Source organism: Pelophylax lessonae (assembly GCF_965119305.1).
Source record: "Pelophylax lessonae genome assembly, chromosome: 4".
Taxonomy (NCBI): domain Eukaryota; kingdom Metazoa; phylum Chordata; class Amphibia; order Anura; family Ranidae; genus Pelophylax; species Pelophylax lessonae.
The window spans coordinates 446,041,366-446,060,917 of NC_138771.1; the positions used below are offsets into that span (position 1 = coordinate 446,041,366).

Sequence of the window (19,552 nt, forward strand, 5' to 3'; positions counted from 1 at the left end):
TCCAGCATTTTTGAAAAAGGGGAAGGAGCAACATTATATAAAGCAGCAAGGAAGAGTAAAGGTCTCCTTTATTGTTTATTTATTATTAAGCAATCTTTAATGCAAACACTCTAAGGCCTCTTTCACACGGAGCGGAGCGTATTTCGATCCGCTCCGGCCCTTTTTTTCTTTTTATTTACGGACACGGATGACACTTGTGTCATCCGGTCCGTATGTCCGCATATCATCCCATCCGTTTGCGGATGATATACGGACATAATGTATGTCTATGGGATTGCGGATGTCAGCGGATGACACCGCTGACATCCGATTTTGCGTCCTTTCCGTTTTGTAAACGGAAGAAAAATAGGGTTCTGTTCCGTTCCAAAAAACGGAACAGAACTGAAAGGACGCAAATCGAATGGTCATCCGCTGACATCCGCAATCCCATTGACATGCATTATGTCCGTATATCACCCGCAAACGGATGGGGTGATATACGGGCATACGGAACGCCCGTGTGAAAGAGGCCTAAAACTGCAAGGTAAAACCTGTACATGTGTGTATACTAGCAAATCTGTGTTAGCTTTTGCATTATCCATATTTCACATTATCCACATGCCATCTTGGCTAGTTTGTTCATCAGCATTGGAATATGGTGAAGAAGGCAGTGCTACCATCTGAGGGAAGTGATGTAATCAATCATCCCTTTACAGGAAGTTCAAACAGGAAGCAAATATTGAAGAATAATTGCATACTAATAGAGGATGTGAAAAGCTTATGATCTTTGAGCTGTTCGGCTAGTGGAGCTGAAACCAAGGTCCCAGGTCCTGCACTGGAAAATATATAAAACCCATAGTGGTTGATTTACTAAAACTGGAGAGTGCAAAATCTGATGCAGCTGTGCATAGTAGCCAACCAGCTTCTATCTTGTTCAATTAAGCTTTGACAAAAATCCTGGAAGTTGATTTGCAGAGCTACACTAGATTTTGCACTCTCCGGTTTTAGTAAATCAACCCCATCGTTTTGCAAGTTTGCATGCATGTAATACTTTCAAATTGCAATTTCAGAGTGTTTGCATTGAATGTTTTATTATTATTTTTTTTATTGCCCACTTGCAGCACTAACTTGGAGGCAGCCCTTACTAATCAGCTCTCTAAATCCACTCTCAGGGACACACCAGAGTCCGTACAGTGCCTATGACATGCATGTACAGGTGCATCTCATAAAATTAGAATATTATCAAAATGTTAGTTTATTTCAGTAATGCAATTCAAAAAGTGAAACATATATTTTATATAGATGCGTTGCACACAGAGTGATATTTGAAGAATTTTGTTTGTGGGGTTAGGTACCTCAGGCCTAAAAATTGGTGGGACTTTATGGGCAAGGTATAGATAGTAAAAATGAGTACAATACTTAACCCCTAGAATTTGAAGAATTTTGTTCTTTTAATTTTGATGATTATGGCTTACAGCTAGTGAAAACCCAAAATTCAGTATCTCAGAAAATTAGAATATTACATAAGACTAATAAAAAAGGATTTTTCATACAGAAATGTTGGCTCACTGAAACGTATTTCCATTTACAGTATAGTATGCACTCAATACTTGGTCGGGGTTTCTTTTGCATGAATTACTGCATTATTGCGGTATGGCATGAAGGCGATCAGTCTGTGGCACTGCTGAGGTGTTATGAAAGCCCAGGTTGCTTTGATAGTGGCCTTTAACTCATCTGCATTGTTAGGTCTGGTGTCTCTCATCTTCCTCTTGACAATACTCCACAGATTCTCTATTGGGTTTAGGTCAGCCAAGTTTGCTGGCCAATCAAGCACAGTAATACCATGATCATTAAACCAGGTATTGGTACATTTGGCAGTGTGGGCAGGTGCCAACTCCTGCTGGAAAATAAAATCAGCATCTCCATAAAGCTGGTCAGCAGAGGAAAGCATGAAATTCTCTAGAATTTCCTGGTAGAGGGTTGCGCTGACTTTGGACTTGATAAAACACAGTAGACCAACACTAGCGGATGACATGGCTCCCCAAATCATCACTGACTGTGGAAACTTCACACTGGACCTTATGCAACTTGAATTCTGTGCATCTCCATTCTTCCTCCAGACTCTGAGACATTGAATTCAAACTAAATGCAACATTTTCCACAGTCAGTGAGGATTTGGGGGGGGGGGGGGCATGTCATCTGCTGGTGTTGGTCCACTATGTTTTTATTAAGTCCAAAGTCAGCACAGCCCTCAACCAGGAAATTCTAAAGCACTTCATGCTTCCCTCTGCTGACCAGCTTTATGGAGATGCTGATTTAATTTTTCAGCAGGACTTGGCACCTGCCCAGTGCCCACCTTGCCAAAAGTACCAATATCTAGTTTAATGATCATGGTATCACTGCTTAAAAGTGCCAGCAAACTTGCCTGACCTAAACCCCATAGAGAATCTGTGGGGTATTGTCAAGAGGAAGATGAGAGACACCAAACCCAACAACGCAGACGAGCTAAAGGCCACTATCAAAGCAACCTGGGCTTCCATAACACCTCAGCAGTGCCACAGACTGATCGCCTTCATGCCACACCACAATAATGCAGTAATTCATGCAAAAGAAACCCCGACCAAGTATTGAGTGCACACTATACTGTAAATGGAAATACTTTTCAGTAAGCCAACATTTCTGTATAAAAAACCCTTTTTTTATTAGTCTTATTTAATATTCTAATTTTCTGAGATACTGAATTTTGGGTTTTTACTAGCTGTAAGCCATAATCATCAAAATTAAAAGAAAAAAAAATGCTTGAAATAACTCACTCTGTGAGCAACGCATCTATATAAAATATATGTTTCACTTTTTAAATTGAATTAATGAAATAAATTACCTTTTTGATAATATTCTAATTTTATGAGGTGTACCTGTATATGTACATGGGATACTCAACTTTCACCAGCATTGTTTTCCAAATATGTGTGTATTTTATCATTTAAACAATGGTTTCCAGTTAACAATAATTAAAAAGTTGAGAAGAATGTCACTGTCCAAGAGATTGTCATCTCCAGTATATTAATACTTCTTTACTTGCTCTAGGTGGACAAAGATGATGTCATCACCAAAGATGAACAGATTTTCTTGCTGTCCCGAGCAATGCGCCACTGCCAGACACAGGTGTTGGCTCACAATTCCCAATGGAAACAGAACTCTTCAAATGGTTAATATTGTCTTACCAAGAAAGTTGCAGTTGCCGATCTATCTAAATAATAGTGCTCTTTCACAACTAATCCATTATCATAAAATACGTAAAATAAGTTAATCCTGAACTACTATGCACTGCACTATTATTTAGTTTGTTCAATTTTGTGTTGGTAATAAAACAGGGGAGATAGCAGCCCTGTATAAAAATGGATAAATAGTTTTTTTGGTTTGGGGAAATAGTAGTGTGGGGATATTTTTTCTTTATATATTTTTTTCTTTATTTATATCTATCCATCTAAAAATGCTAGTTGCTTGGCTGTCATGCAGACCCTTCCAATTTAACACTCAGTCAATACTGAACTGAACATCCACTGACCTGGGTCAGCTAACAGATAAGGACCTCTTTTTTTACTGATCTGCATTCTTATTTAGGATCAGACTAGTGACACAGGATTTATTACATCCATAGGGTACAGCAATTCAGAAGGAGATCAACAATGGCAGCCTCCCTATTTTCTTGCAGGTTACTTAAAGGACGGTGATTGAAATATATATGCCTTGTGTACTCATATCTTTATTTAGTTGGAAGTGGAATGGCACAAACACTAAATATTTTATATTGGAAAGCACAACCTATTTTTTTTAGGCTTGATAATAGGTATTGCTTTGACTAGATATGAGCATTGGAGAACAGGCCTTTGTTAGCTGGGCACAAGGCTTAAAGTTGTCCCATTTAAAGGTGGTTATTGATTGGGAGTGAGTAGACACATGTCTAGTGTTTAAAGTGGTTAGTGTGGAAATAAACGTGACAGTAAAGGTTTAAGGATAACTGCAGTTTGTAGTTACCCATTAAATTACCTCCCTTACCTGTCTTTGCTCCTTGGAAATTTTCACTGTGCAGCCAACTGGACCTTGCTATAGCAATGAATGTTGCTTTTTCTGCACATGTGCGGTAGAAAAAAGTCCTGCCATGAGACCTCTGCAGCAACAACAATCATGGAGGAGTGGGGACAGGAGTGGGGTAAGTATAAAACTTGCAGTTGCTGAGGTGTCATTTAAAGGATAAAGGATACTTGTATTAACAGTATAGTTATCCACTAAATAAAAGGGTAAACTAATGCTAACCTAATCAAATTCTATACGGACAGGGGCTCGGTAACCAAAATCAGAACTTGGGTCCTGCAGCTTTGCTAACCAATAGGCCAGGATGTAACCAAGTTATTACCTATTCTCAGTATGTGTATCTTATTATTTAAGGGTGCCCTCCACAATGGGATGGAATAACCTGCTGGCCACAAGGATCTCCCAACCAGTTGGTTTCAGTTCCCTGCCCAGAACACATCTATGACTTCAACCACCAAGGTGACTATTTCATAAATAGTTGGGCTCAAAGACGCTGCAAACTCAACAATATTAGGATCTTCACACATCCAATTTTATTGTTCTGAGATATCTTTTTTTGGCAATGATTTCAGGATTTGCCCATAGAAAATGTGGCTCTTCTGGCATGTGGTTTCAGGCACCAGGCATTAATAGGACCTGGGCCAACTACAGTGAGTGCCTCACATTGGTCAGTCCAGGGAGAAGGACCCAAGAGAAGGTATGAAGCTACTGTTAAAAACTGGCAAAATAATGAATAACAGGCAATTACAAGCTAGATGTGCTTTTAAAATGTAGCTTACAAAATTGATCTTGGCTAAGACATGCATGGGTGGGTCAGTAGACATTATAAGTAAATTGCATCTTTCTACAGGAAGTGTTTGAGCGTCTACGGCTAATATACACTATAGGATATTCAGTCTCTCTGGCTACGCTTCTGATTGCCCTCTGTATACTCTGCTACTTCAAGTAAGATCTTAGCTTATAAAACCATAATTTTCATCTTCTAACCATGTATATATCTCATTAAAAAGAACTTTTGTGTTATAGCCATCCTTCATTAACACCTGTTGACCTGTGAATTGTTTGTATTGTTTTTTTTCCCCATTGTGGTAGGCGCTTGCATTGTACTCGGAATTACATCCACATCCACCTCTTCACTTCATTCATCTGCCGGGCAGGGAGCATATTCCTGAAAGATGCAGTGCTATATTCCAGGGAGGATGAGGGGGTAATAGACGATGAAATGGGTGAGATTGCACTGGCTAAGGCATCAGAGCTCCAGTGGGTGAGTCAGCATGCTAAGTGGTTGTAAGTACCCAAACGAAAATCTGTCTGTGTTCAGGCCCACCAACATGACCTATTATATAGGGTACAGAATAATTGACTCCTGAGCTTTTCTATACCATTCTAATTTAAATCACCTGACACTCTTTTTCTAGAGCTCCTTAAAGCTGAACTAAACCCTCCTATCCTTTACAGCCAAGAAAATTAGCATCTTAGCCTCTGTTTTATCTGCAATTGCCATGGTGCTGCACACATGATCAATTATGACACCAGCCATTTGATGGTTTGACAGCTTGTTACCACAGTGCATAGGTGTGAAGCCAGCCTTTAACCTTTTGCTGCCAGCCTGCCACCAATGTAAGACCTAAGTTGGCAGCAGTGGGGTATTTACTTGTATACTTGTCAAGTTAACTGTTGGCTTTCAGGTGGAAGTGATTTGAATGCTGGATAGTACCGTTCTTGATCAGCTTCATTCAGAACCATAGATAACAAAAAAGTTAAGTAAAAAAGAAAAAGTTTAAAAAATATCAGCAACAAACGGAGATTGGACACATAGAGATAGCAAAAGTCTATTAAACTTATCACTTTAAGCCCTTGGCTCAGTCAATGAACAGTCCAGGGGATTTCGTTTTGTTGTGTTTTATTTGGAATTGGGATGGGAGAAGGAATAAGTGGGATACTCCAACTAGAACTATGCACAGTTTCTGAGGACAACTGACTGTAGTGTGTGCGGCAAGGCCGCTGCTTCACCTTGCCACTGAAGTGAAGTAAAATAATCTGAACTCCTGTTTTGGTTACTCTTCAGGGTCTAACTTGGCACCCCCTTTCTCTCTTGCTGTGTGTGCTGAACTCCTGTCCACTGACATTCTGCTAGAGTGGTCCCCTTCCTGGGCAGACCCCCAGCAAGCTTCCCGGTATTAAGGACACTGTTTTTCCCTGGGTTGCTTCTGCCTTCAACTCCCTTATCAGCATCCACTGTACCTTCCGGATCAGCACCACACCTCTAGCTCACCAGGCCAACTGCCTATGACCATCTTCCATACTGACAGGAGGAGAGACAGCCGTCACCCTCCTCCTGGGACCTGGCTTCCCACCCAAAGACACCCTGTCACATGTGCCCTTGGCTTTTATAATGTATCCCCAGGATGCACCACTGCTTGTGCCAACCCACTGAGATAGTTACAAAAGTCCGTGTGTCACTGGCTGGGTTTCCTCCACTGTCCAACATGCCCCCCTATTGGATACAGTGGGGACACTCCCTCAGACCAGGTGAATCACACATGGACACATGCAACAGGCCTAATTATCGATCAGGCTCTCCTGATAAGCAGGCAGAGCAAAAAAAATATACTTTCCCTAGCACCTATCGAGGAGGGTGCTACATAAGAATCATAGGAATTGAAAGAAAAACTTTGCTCTCAGTGTAAGTTTTGCATGCAAAATCATCACTTGGAATCAGTGCAAATATTCATAAAGTATGTGTACAAAAAAGTGTCAAAATCATTAAAAAATTACAAGTGTAAAGTGCCATAAAATATTCGTAAAAGTATTGCGCTTCAATAAAAACACAAATACAAAGTGCCAAACAATTGTCCATCAAAGTACTGTACATCAATGAATTCCAATGCAATTCCAGGGTGCCAGCTCTTTATTTCCCTCACCGCTAGGTGCACACACTCCTTACTGAAGGAATTGGCACCTAGCTCATAGGATATAATAGCCCTTTTGATAATAGAAGTCCAGGGTGCCTCAGCTTGCCTGGTCAGTGCCAGTCATAGGACCCACAGAAAGCAATCAGCCTGGTCTCACTCATACCATAGCGTCATAGAGGAAAACATAAAGGGGACCACATAGTGAAGTACTCAAACCAGTATATTAGGTTCAAATTTTACTCTCACAAAAGGGAGAAATATAAGAAACAGCATGTAAGTAAAAATCTGCCGCATTTAGCCCACACGCGTGATGATGTCACTGCTAGCTCCTTCAAACGCGTTTCATCGCAACCAATTTTATCAGGGGTCTGGAAAACAGCCAGTGGCATCCATAGATACACAATATAAAGGATATTACCAGATTGGATGCAAAGCGGCACTCCTCCCTCATTCTTCAACAATTATGGTAATATATTTGATTATTGTTGGGATGGGCAAAAAAGCTAATTACTCTAAAAACAATCTCATAAACTATGACCAAAAAAAAAAGAAATGAATACTTTAAAACGAAAAGACTCAGCTACCACCACTAGCTCTATCTAGTGGTCATAAACCTAACTACAATAAAATGCCTATAGCCCAGCAAAAGCATAACAAATCCTCAAAAAATAAATCAATAAAAAATAAAAAATTTAAATGATATATTTAAATTAAAAATATATAATTATCAGGAGGAGTCCCTGTACATCTCTCTGATACAGACAATACTTAAAGCTAATATTTTTTTTTAATTATTTAAAAAAACTATTATTTGTAAAACATCCCACTCTACATTTAATCTAAATGGGGCATATACTTTCATGTCATATATCCACTGTGTTTCCAGGTGTGAGATTTCCCTTTTGTTGTTACTTCCACTCCAATGTGGAGTGAATTTATTGATTTCTATCATTTTCAAGGAAGAAGGGTCTTTCCTATGGTAGGAAGCAAACTGTCTTTAAAGGTCTATGCCCTTTAAAACCTTTCTTAATGTTGGTGACATATTCACCAATCCTTACCTGGAGGGGCCAGTGTGGTCCTACCATTATATTGTAGACCACAAAAATAAAAAACAAAACATTTTTTTAAAGCCCCTGGCACACACATACATACACAAATGCATGCATTGGATGCAGTTATATAAAAAAACAGTTCTGCTAAATGCGTTACATATTGCCGTGCACGCTGAAGTGAAAGCAATAAATAAGCCATCATTCATGTTTAACTCTAAACTGATGGAATGGGAAAATCTGTTGATGAATTAGTTGAATATTTTTATACACAGATCTGCAAGAAAAGCTGAAATATTTCTTTAAAGAAAACCTGTCATGGTACATGGAATCTGCTGTTGCTGACCTCTTGTTGCCTGACTCCATAGGCTTTAATACTTTGAGCCATTGACCTAAAACAAGTATGCAGATAGGGGCTTTGTTTATTTGGACATTGCCTATCTGAATACATGCTCCAGGTTAATGATTCCAAAAGTATTGAACCCTAATCTAAGAGGATGTCAGCCATGGCATTCCTAGTGTTTCTTTTATGACAGGTATACTTCAAATAAATGAAAAAAAAAGGATTGGTAATAATCTTTGAGGCTTCTTGGCACCCAGGAAAATAGGGAATTGACATGAGGTGCAGGCAGGGTAGTATGGGTTGGTCTAAAGGCAGGGGCTCAGATTTTTTTTTTTTTTCCGAAAAATATATTCCATAGTACTGAGCTACAAATTGTGAAAGAAGGGGGAATTTTGGGATGCTTGTAGCAAGCATCCAAGTGTTGTCATTTCACAGCAGTAAAAAAAAAGGATGCTTGTAGCAAGCATCCAAGTGTTTTCATTTCACAGCAGTAAAAAAAGGTTATTTTGAATCTATACACATTTTCTCTTCTCCTGTTGGAAGAAATCAGTCTGTTTGTCTTCTGCCATAGGTTGGCTGCAAGGTGACGGTCACCCTCTTCCTGTACTTCTTGGCCACTAACCACTATTGGATCCTAGTGGAAGGTCTCTATCTGCACAGCCTCATCTTCATGGCATACCTGTCCGACCGCAGCTACTTCTGGGCGCTCACCATCATTGGCTGGGGTGAGATTACGGGTGAAGTTTTAAGGGGATATATAAGAGGACAAAGTGTTATTTGGTAATTTTTAATGTGGCAGATATTTTTCATGAGTGACATGTGTTCCTTTTTCTGCATGTTTGTGAAACCACATGAGAGGTCACATTACTGGGTCTATTGTTGAGGGCCAAACCAAAGTTTAATAAATAGAAAAAATGCTTTGATAAAACAAGCAACCTTTGGCGAACAACAATCGACTGGGAAGGTCCATAACTACGTAAACATATAGAAAACAAACACCTAGCACTAGGAATAATAGGTACAACTGCTCATAAAAAAAGTGTGAACATTTACTAATTTTAGAAGCAGTAATGAAGAAATGTCCTCTGCTGATCTGCTGGTCACAATGTTGGTGTAGGGTAGGCTGATATAAACAATGAGGGAGCAGACGGGACCAGAGGTTATATAACTAATCTGCCATTCTGAGTGCCAATGTGTGTCTGACAGGTGCAGGGAAATAACTGGTAGAGCTGCAAGAACTGTGACTGGAAGGAGAGAACCTGAGATTGGTAAAGCAGGGATTTCGGCAGATCCTGACCTGGAGTGCAGAACAGGTGCATGGCTCCTGGGGTTTGCAGCATGCAGGTGCTAACACAGGAAGAACGAGTAGCAGAATGGCAGAAGAATGCTAGGACATCCCCTTGGCAACACTGTCTCGTGAGAACTGACACTATTTCTGATGCCCTCCAGTTCTGTTTCAATCGCTTTTTATTGATTTTTCATAATAAAGTTATAAACGTCTTTAAGAAGTATAAAAAATAAGACCGATTACAATGTTAGTATACAACACATTTCGGAACAATGGTAATAGAACCAGAATAAAAATACCTGTTAGAGAGGTGTGAATCGTAATACCATATGATTAACAGCATTGTTGCCAAATACAAAGAAAGACAAAGAGGAAGGAAGAAAGGGAAAAAAGAAGGAAAAAAGGAATGGAAAGAGAGATGAAAAAAACGAGAAGAGAGTCTTGTCCATCTAGAAGCTCCCATAGATTACACATCTTGTTTCCATTAGACATCTGGTACTTGTAAATAAGTGAGCCAGGGTTTCCAAACTTTTTCGAAAAGTGTCTGTCTATCCCACTGGAAACTTTTTCTCATTGAGAATTATCCAGGTAAACTTGCGTTTCAATGGGACCAAGTCTATTACTGGACTCTTCCAGGCCGTTGCAACAGCTATCTTGACTGCTAAAAATATGAAGTGAATTAATGTTTGTGTATGTCTCGGGATGGCGTCCACTGATATATTCAACAGCGCGATCCAAGCATCCCTAACAATATTAACCCTTGTGACCGAATATATCAAGGAGTGAGCGCCTCCCCAAAATAGTCTAACCTTAGGGCATGTCCACCAGATATGGAAGGGTGTTCCCACCTGTCCACAACCCCCGAAAGCAAAAGGGTGAGACTCCTGGAAACATTTTTGGGAGGTGGTCTGGTACCAGGTACCACCTGGAATAAACCTTAAACTTTTCTTTTACCAAGACAACATTCATAATACTCTTATGAACACGAGTGTTCCAATTTGGCCAATCTGCTTCGCAGGGTCTAAAGTATTTTTCCCCACATCAGTTGATAGGACAATTTAGCAGATGGGGCAACAAATAGTTTATACAGCATCAAAATACACCCTCGTTGCAATGTAGGTTGCAAGTGTCTATTGTCAGATATCATTTGTGTGACTTCTGTTTTTGAAGAGAGCGCAAATACTGCAGAATTTGTTGTAATTGAAAATGTTCTGAGGGTGGCATTTATAGATGCTGCACAAAATACGATGAAGAACATGTGCCCTTACAATCAAAAAATTGGCCTATTCGATATAATCCCTTGTCCATTCACCAACTAAACTGTTGATATTGCAGGTCTGGTGGGAACAAAGGATTGTTAAAGAGGGTAGCAAATTGAATTTGAGGAGAACAAAGGGGCCACCTCCTACAGGAAGAATCCCATAAACCCATGGAGTGAGAAAAGTTTGGGCTTATTAAAACTTTATGATGTCTGGGAGGGAGCCATAGAACCAAATCTATAGGTATGGGGTAACAAGCTTGGGCCTCCATTGACACCCAATCCAGCGGATATTAGGAAGAATGTATTTGGCACATTTGGGTTAGCTATACCGCCAAATAATATTTATGAAAGTCCAGAACTTCCAGCCCTCCCAAATCTTTGGGGGAATACATCAGCTTGTATGCTAAACAGCTACCCTTAGTCTCCCAAATAAATTTGAAAATATTTGCTTGGAATCTCTGGATAGCTGCCAATGGCACAGCTATTGGTAAGGCACGAAAGTAATAAAACAATTGAGGTAAAACGGTCATTTTGCCTGATGAAATTCTTCCCATCCAGGACAGAGATGTATCAGTTCATGTCTGCACACCCGTAGGAAGTTGACTAAAGGGCGCCGGGTAGTTAGCTTTATAAAGCATTGATAAATGAGTGGTAAGCTTACTAAGGTATTACCTAAGTACAGGAGCGACACTTGTTGCCAGGCGAAAGAATATTGGGAACATAAATGTTGTATTACCGAATCTGATATTCATAGCTTCTGCTTTTTCCCAACTTGATGCCCCCCAGTTCTGATCTAAACATGTCAGATACTATCCCAGTTTTCTGGTTCCCTTGCAGAAGCTGACTGCACTATATATACCTATAGAGAAACCATGTAGGTAACTGGAAATACTGTATACCCGTGGGCTTGTCCCCCTCTAGAAATATAGCTAAAGCTAATTTTCCGCTGTTCAGAAGATACCTTCTCTTTAGTCCTGGTGACAATGGTGAAAAAAAAAACATTTTACAGTCATTGTAAGAAAAGTTAAAGCAAAATAATCCAATAAGGACACCAGTTCTGAAGACAACTGTCTATAAAGGGGAATTCCTGTCATTTTGGAGAGTTTTTTTGCCCAATTGGACACCTTTACCTTTACAGAGTGATATATAGTAACTGCCATTACTGACTTCTTCTAAAAAATGTCAGTTGCCTGTCACCAATACTGATCTGAATACTTCAGTACTTTCTGAGTCATTGACACAATGCAAATTGGCAGATTAAGAATTCTGACTTTACCAGCTGCATGGTTTGTTGGTTTCATGGCAGAGCTTTAGAAAGTACGTTTTCAAAAGCAATGGCAGCCTGCGTATTTCCCTACAGGTTTCCTTTAATAAGTTGTAGTTATTTAAACTGTGCTTAGTTGTAGTTATTTAAACTGTGCTTAGAAATCTCTGTGAGTGATCACAATTACTTTTGTTGCACACGAGTGCTCATTATTGCTCCTTTATTAATCCCTAAGTGACTAGTTATTGCCGTGTAATTCACAAGAGCTTCGCTGGTGATGGCTAGCCTAACAGTATAACAAAGTGTGGATATAAGGTAATAACAAATGTCAGTTCCCTATTGATATAGGACTCCAGTAAAAAGTGAACTGCACATCTAAAAATATAAATTTAAACATGTTTCCTATGGTCTTTTTTATCATTGTATCTGTATTTACCTTTTTCAGGACTTCCTGCGGTATTTGTCTCTGTGTGGGCAAGTGTACGGGTGTCTCTTGCAGATACACAGTATGTACCATATGTGTTGTCATCTCTCTTGCCCCTTTCCCTTTAAAGGAGTGCAATCATAAGTAAAATTTGAAGGTTGTCATGTCTGATCACTTCTGGAAATGCAAGCTGCCTGGCTCTCATACTGACTCACTATTACTTCAAGCCACTGGCCTGGAGTAGGTATGCAGAGATGCAATTCTGACTTTTACCTGAGTCAGGTGATGTGTGCACTTGTTTCAGGACGGTGATTCAAAGTATTAATGGCAGTGGGTCAGAACAATGGCCAGGAAACTAGCATTTTCAGAAAAAGGCAATTGTACTTTAAGAACTCTGATATGTTGGAAATGCAAAATGCTGTTTTAACATGAGGATCTGTTAAAATCACTAAATACCTACACATATCACTTTCACCTTCATATAATGGAGGGGCAGCTAATATACAGCCCAGTGCTTGGTGCCCTCACAAATAATACATCAGAGCTCACCTCTGCACTTCTGTGATTGACAGCATAACTCCCAGGATGCTGTTGTATCATGAGGAAGAGGTTTCTTTTTTTTCTTGATTAGATCCACTATGAGAGGTTGAGAAGGGATGATCACACTCAGTTATTAGTTTTGTTACATCTTTCCACAAGTGGCTGAATAGATGCTTGAGCCTGGGTTCACACTATTGTGATGTCAGATACTGCATATGATTCCCACTGCATTGCTGTGCAGATCACATGTGATGTCTGTGCAATGCAAATTCAGCCATACAGTTTGTATGGCTGAATTTGCATCGCATTCAGACCAAAATGGTGCAGGACCCTTTTTTTGGTCTGCACTGGAATCGGATAGCATGGGTGTTCATCCGATTCCTGCACCATTTCACAGTTCACACTGTGATTTGCAAACCTATCTAGGGGTGTCATTACCTTTGTATTGACACCCACAGCGGTTTGCAGAGAGCAGTGTGAACTGCTTGCAGGGGAGATGCGATGTGGGAATCCGCACAGGAATCTCGCTGGTTCCCACATCCCATATGTTTTAACCCAGCCTCAGGGTGCCCCAACAATGACAGACTCCAAAATTGTTGCTAACCTAGGTTAGAAGACTTGGATGTTCCATTGATCATGATGACCTTGCTACCGGTTATTAAGTCCCACAGAAACACAGCAAAATAACTGAATGGGAGCAAAGCTAATTGGCAGTTTGTTAACATGGCATTAGAATTAGAGTGTTAGTATCATAGAGCAAAACCTTCTAAACCCAAGAAGGGAAACCCACCTTTCCAGAAAGATGCTGATGCTTGAAAAGCTATGCAGCTGCTGGTGGCACAATGGAAAAACAATGAATGCAAAAAGAAACCAGATGGGTCTATGTTCAATTTTTCTTAACCACTTATTTTACCCCCATTCCGACCAGGGTTTTTTTTTTGCGATTCGGCACTGTGTGACTTTAACGGACAATTGTGCGGTCGTGCGACGCTGTACCTAAACGAATTTGACGTCCTTTTTTTCCCACAAACAGAGCTTTCTTTTGGTGGTATTTGATCACCTGTGCGATTTTTACTTTTTGCGCTGCGGGTGCGCGCTCGCCCGCTATTGGCTCACAAGCAAGTGACAGGCGAGTGACGTACCCATACGTCACTTTGCCTGGCCGGGGCTGACTGCCGCAGTATATGTACTTGCGGCCGTCGGCAACCGGTTAATGAAGTTCTCCTTTAGGAAAAAAATTTAAAAAAAGCACAATGCTTTTTAGAATATTAAAAAAAAAATACTTTTTATAGCAACCATGCACAAAACTACATAACTGCAATGGGCGAAAAAATACTCTAACACTTTTATGCGTTGCACTTCTTTAACAATTAATATTCAAGTGTGTCTAAATAAAAAAACCAAAAGTAATACATTGCAGCTTAACAGTCTTTAGATGTGGTGGCTGCATTAGTTTAAAGGAGAAGTATAGCCAAAGCATTTTTGCCTATGCTTCGCCTATGGACCACAGGAGTTCAGCTTATTCTGTACTCCTGTGACCCGTTTTCAGCCAACAGCGAGCTAAAGCCCTTGGCTGTCGGCTGACGTTACAGACCTGGTCCAGGCCATGAAAAGATCCAGACCATTTGGTTGGGATCCACCCAGATGCCTGGACTGGCAGTTGGCTCAGCTTCTCAGCCCCCCCAACCCATAGCTCCAGGGAGTGCTGGAGACCGAGAGCTGAGCGATCAGCAGTGTTTGGCAGATGCAGCATCAGACTGACGCTGCATCCACCTAGGTTAGTATAATTTATTTATTGAATCCTGAACTTCTCTTTTAATTTTTGCTGGCTCTTTTGTTCCTTTATTTTTCACAAGTGATCCTGTCAGTAGCATGTTTTCTGTTGTACAGCACACACTCTCAAAATATGATGGAGCAGTGTTGTCTCCCTAGGCTTCTCCCCTCATTTAGACGGAAAACATCTCTTCTCATGTCCATTATATAGGGAGGATAGGTTTGGAAGTTCACTGGAGATAGCGGGGGGGAACTGATAACATTGAGATTTCAGTTCACTGCACAGAAAGTTATGAAGACGCTTGGATTAATGCAAGATCAAAAGGTTTTTTCTGCACTTTCAGAAATGTTCTAAGCCTGATCAGAGAAAACAAATGCAACCACCATGTCTAAGCACTGCTAGGCTGCAATATATTACATTTTTGTTTTTGGGTTTAGATTTCCTTTAAGAATTACTTACTGTCTGATCTCCCTCTTTCCCAAGGTGCTGGGATCTGAGTGCTGGCCACATGAAGTGGATTTACCAGACACCAATTCTAGCCGCGACTTTGGTAAGAAGAAACATACAGTATTTTCTGTGATGTCAGGAACAAAATGGAAAAAAACAGTATGCGTCCCATGCGAGTATAATTATCAAACAATTCCAGTTTATTTCGTGTTTTTCTTAAAATATGGAGAATGGCCATCTGTGGTTTTTTGTTTTTTTTTTTGGTGTATACAGTACATCATGGGAAGAGATAGGGAGATTTTCAGTTAAGACTATAAGTTCAGCAGCCTTTCTCAACCTTCTTACCCCGGAGGAACCTGTAAACAATTTTCAGGAACACCTACAAAAAAATGATCATACGTACAGCCTATGGTACATTAGCATGATCAATGCATTGTAGAAACTAAAGAATAAATATTATAGTGTACCTAATATGTTTGACAACCAAGGCAGAACATTTTTCCAACCCCCTGCTCGATATAGGAAAAATGATTTTCTGTAATAAGTTTGACAGGAATGATAATGGTCTTCTCTAATATTAGTGGTTAGTGTGCCCACTTGTATTGTTGGTCAGTGTAAATTAGAATTAATTTGCCTATGTTCACTGCTTAAAGTAAATCTTCACCCACAACTTGAAGTGCCACTTATTCTTTACCTCCCCCCCAGCCTGTAGTTTTCACATTTTTTTTTTCAGGGAACGTGTACCTTTTTTTTTGGTACGCACTCCAACTTCCTCAGTCCCCACCTAGGTGAGAATGCAATTCTTTTGGCCCTCTCTCTCACTGCTTGCAGCCTCCTGGGACACCTCACACCTCCCAGGAGGCTGCAGGACCAGTCACACAGCACCGCACAATTTCACCCTATTGCAATGGAAAACTGGTCATCAGGAGGTCACAGCCGAATCCCACATCCAAGATAGTGGCGCTGCTTGCAGGGTCACTCGTGGCTTGAATTTTGGCCCATTTGGACAAAATGTGTTCCATCTACGAGAGCCTTAATAGGAGACCTTCACCCAGTCTATTTTTTCTTTATTTCATAATGTTTTAACATTCTCACTTGGAAACATTCCTGTGAAAATGAATGAGGGAAATGAATGGGGGCTGTCACTGGGGAAATGAATGGGGGCTGTCACTGGGGAAATGAATGGGCTGTCACTGGGGAAATGAATGGGGCTGTCACTGCTCGCTTATAATGAAAATTATGGCACTTTTCCACTGCAAGTACCGGCTCGGCTCTACTCTGCCCTGCTTGGCCCAGTTTGCTTTTCCACTGCTGGTACCGCATGGTACGGTGTTGGAACGGTTCGGTACGGTTTGATTTTCCACTAAAGTAGTACTAAAGTTAAGTGGGTGGGATAACAACGATTCTCTGACCAATCAGTGGCTAGTAGTGACTGCATACAAAGGATTGTGGGATATGGTACCGGTATGGTACCTCTTGGAACCACAATCGAGGTGGTACTGTTTTTGAGAGCCGCACCGTTCGGTTCCATGTAGTGGAAAAGCGCCGCCGTACCGTACTGAACCGTTCCTACACTATACCATGCGGTACCAGCAGTGGAAAAGCACAAAAGCGAGCCGAACCGTTCGGTTCCATGCAGTGGAAAAGCGCCATTATTCTCTCACACTTTTGGTCTATATACTTGTTCTGGGTCAGTAGTTTAAAAAGGGACCGATACCACTGGATCAGCATATTGGCCAGGCAATTAGCATTTTGAGAAAAAGATCACCAAAGGCAGTATTTGTCACAATGTTCACTTAAAATAGCTTCCATTTTTCTCTTTGTAAATCTTTGGGCTCGATGCAAAGCTTTGGGCAACACAATTTATGTTTCTCCAGTTTTCATAACAAAAGGGACAGCAGTCTGTGGATGTTCTGATTGAAGAGACATAGTTTATACTTCCAATATTCTAAGTTAAGAAATACAAACTGTCTATTTCTAGGTCAATTTCTTCCTTTTTCTCAACATTGTCAGAGTACTGGCATCAAAACTGTGGGAGACTACAACTGGAAAACTTGACCCACGACAGCAATATGGGTAAGTGGATAAAACATGCTCTTCTTTATTTATATAGGGAGTATCTCTATATATGTCTTAATATATATATATCCCCCACCTACTGTATTTGAGCTTGTTGGTAGGGCCGGATTTATAAGGGGGCAAAAGGGACAATTGCCCTGGGTCCCCCCAGACAGAAGGAGCCCCTCTATACAAAGGTTATATAAAACAATAGAAAAAAATAGAAAATAATAGAAAATAATAATAATAATAATATAAAATGTATAATAAAAAATTTACTTTTTTTTTTTTTGTATCTCGGGAAGTAATATTTTTCCAACCATCATCTGTAAAACCTGGACTGATATTGAATCACAAAAATCTATTTTGGTGGCTCAAGCAAATCACACACAGAGCACTATGACTGTGTGTGTGTGTGTGTGTGGGCATGTGTGACCTCAGAATGATGTTGTGTTATGCATTTTAAAAATGTATGACGGTCACTACGAATGTGAATCAACTCTGTATATAAGGGGCCCCCAGAATCTGAAGTGGCTCAGACCCCCCAAGGTCTAAATCTGGCTCTGTTTGTTGGATATTCCCTTCCAAAACTATGAGCATTAATATGGACTCTTTTTGCAGCTATAAAAGCCTGCAATTTCTGGGAGGGTTTTGCACAAGTTTGTCTGTAGGAATTGGTGCCAATTCAGCCAAAAGAACATTTCTGTAAGATCAGGTACTGATGTTGGATCAGAAAATATGGTTTGCAGTTTTTCCCAAAGGTATTCAATAAGATTGAGGTCTGGGCTCTGTGTGCCACTTGAGTTTCTCCATATTAGACTGGTCAAACCATATTGTCAGGGCCGGTGCTAGACTATTTTACGCCCTAGGCAAGACCAGCGAGTTGCGCCCCCCCAAAAAAAAAAAAAAAAAAGGGAAAGGGTTAAAAACTCCTCTATGTCATACCCAGTGACCCTGACCTGATGGTTCCTCCATGCTATGCTGTCATACCCCGTGACCCCCATATTCATCCATGTCACACCTGGGGACCCTGATGTTTTTCCATGTCACATCCTGGGACCCCAATATTCCTCAATGTAATGCTGTCATACCCATTGACGTCGATGATCCTTCATGTCACAACAAGGGACCCCCTTGTTCCTCCATGTCATGCTGTCATACCCAGTGACCCCAATGTTCCTCTATGTCACACCAGGGGCCCCTGATGTTCCTCCATATCATATCCAGAGACTTTGATGTTTTTCCATGTCACACCTGGGGACCTTGATGTTCCTCCATGTCACACCTGGGGACCTCAATCCCCCATGGCACACCCAGGGACCCCAATTCCTCATGGCACACCTGGTGACCCGGAAACCCTGTTACACCCGGTGACCCCTATCCCCCATTGCATAGCTGGTGACTCCGACTCCCCATGGCACACCTGGTGACCTTGATTCCCTTTCACACCAGGGATCCTCCATGTCACACCCAGGGATCCTGATCCCCTGTTCTGGTGACACTCACTGGGCAGTATGAAGAGAGTGGCCTGCACTCTGCCCTCCTTCACTGTGATCCTGCGGATTGCTTCTCCTAGGACGCTCCTCTCCTGGACCACAGTGCTCACCACAGCTCCAACTGGCTCCTGGTGGAGGGAGAAGCAGCAGTCAGAGAGCTCTGCACTTCCTTCATCGCCAACCTCCTCAGACCATTCCGGTGCCTCGTCGTTTCTGCTCAAGTAAAGGTGCCGCCCTCCAGTGCCGAGCTCGGGCTCAGGTTAAGCTCTCCTCCACTCCCTGCTTAATACCGACCCAGGGAAATGAATGGCTGCCTACCAGCTCAGTGCAGAGAGTCTCTTCCTGCCTGGGGTTAAGGCCACTCAGCTCCAGCCGAAGAGGTTCATCATGCAGGCAGCACTCTTGTGGGCTCCCTTTCTGCCTCTTGGGGCCCCCCAACAGTGGTGGAAAGCCAGGGCCTGGTAGTTCAGCCACTGCCCCAGACACCTGGCATCTTCATCTGTCCCTTCTTCCTCCCCCCCGGCCCTCCCTTCAGCTCACAAGGATCATTCATGATGGAGAGAGAGTGCCGACTCATGGCTGCGCCCCCTAGGTTGCAATGCACCCTAGGCGGCTGCCT

General features: G+C 41.3%; 1 protein-coding gene across 1 annotated transcript in view; it reads left to right on the forward strand.

Moving 5' to 3' along the window:
* Window positions 1–19,552, forward strand: part of LOC309555087 (parathyroid hormone/parathyroid hormone-related peptide receptor-like) — a gene marked incomplete at its 5' end in the record, with an annotated part of 66,340 nt that overhangs the window by 32,281 nt on the left and 14,507 nt on the right. The window contains 9 exons of the mRNA XM_082256914.1: window positions 3,067–3,187; window positions 4,429–4,533; window positions 4,647–4,771; window positions 4,925–5,019; window positions 5,167–5,338; window positions 8,953–9,106; window positions 12,640–12,700; window positions 15,416–15,482; window positions 17,361–17,455. Coding sequence (XP_082113040.1) covers window positions 3,067–3,187; window positions 4,429–4,533; window positions 4,647–4,771; window positions 4,925–5,019; window positions 5,167–5,338; window positions 8,953–9,106; window positions 12,640–12,700; window positions 15,416–15,482; window positions 17,361–17,455 — 995 coding nt within the window. The remainder of the gene's footprint in view (window positions 1–3,066; window positions 3,188–4,428; window positions 4,534–4,646; window positions 4,772–4,924; window positions 5,020–5,166; window positions 5,339–8,952; window positions 9,107–12,639; window positions 12,701–15,415; window positions 15,483–17,360; window positions 17,456–19,552) is intronic.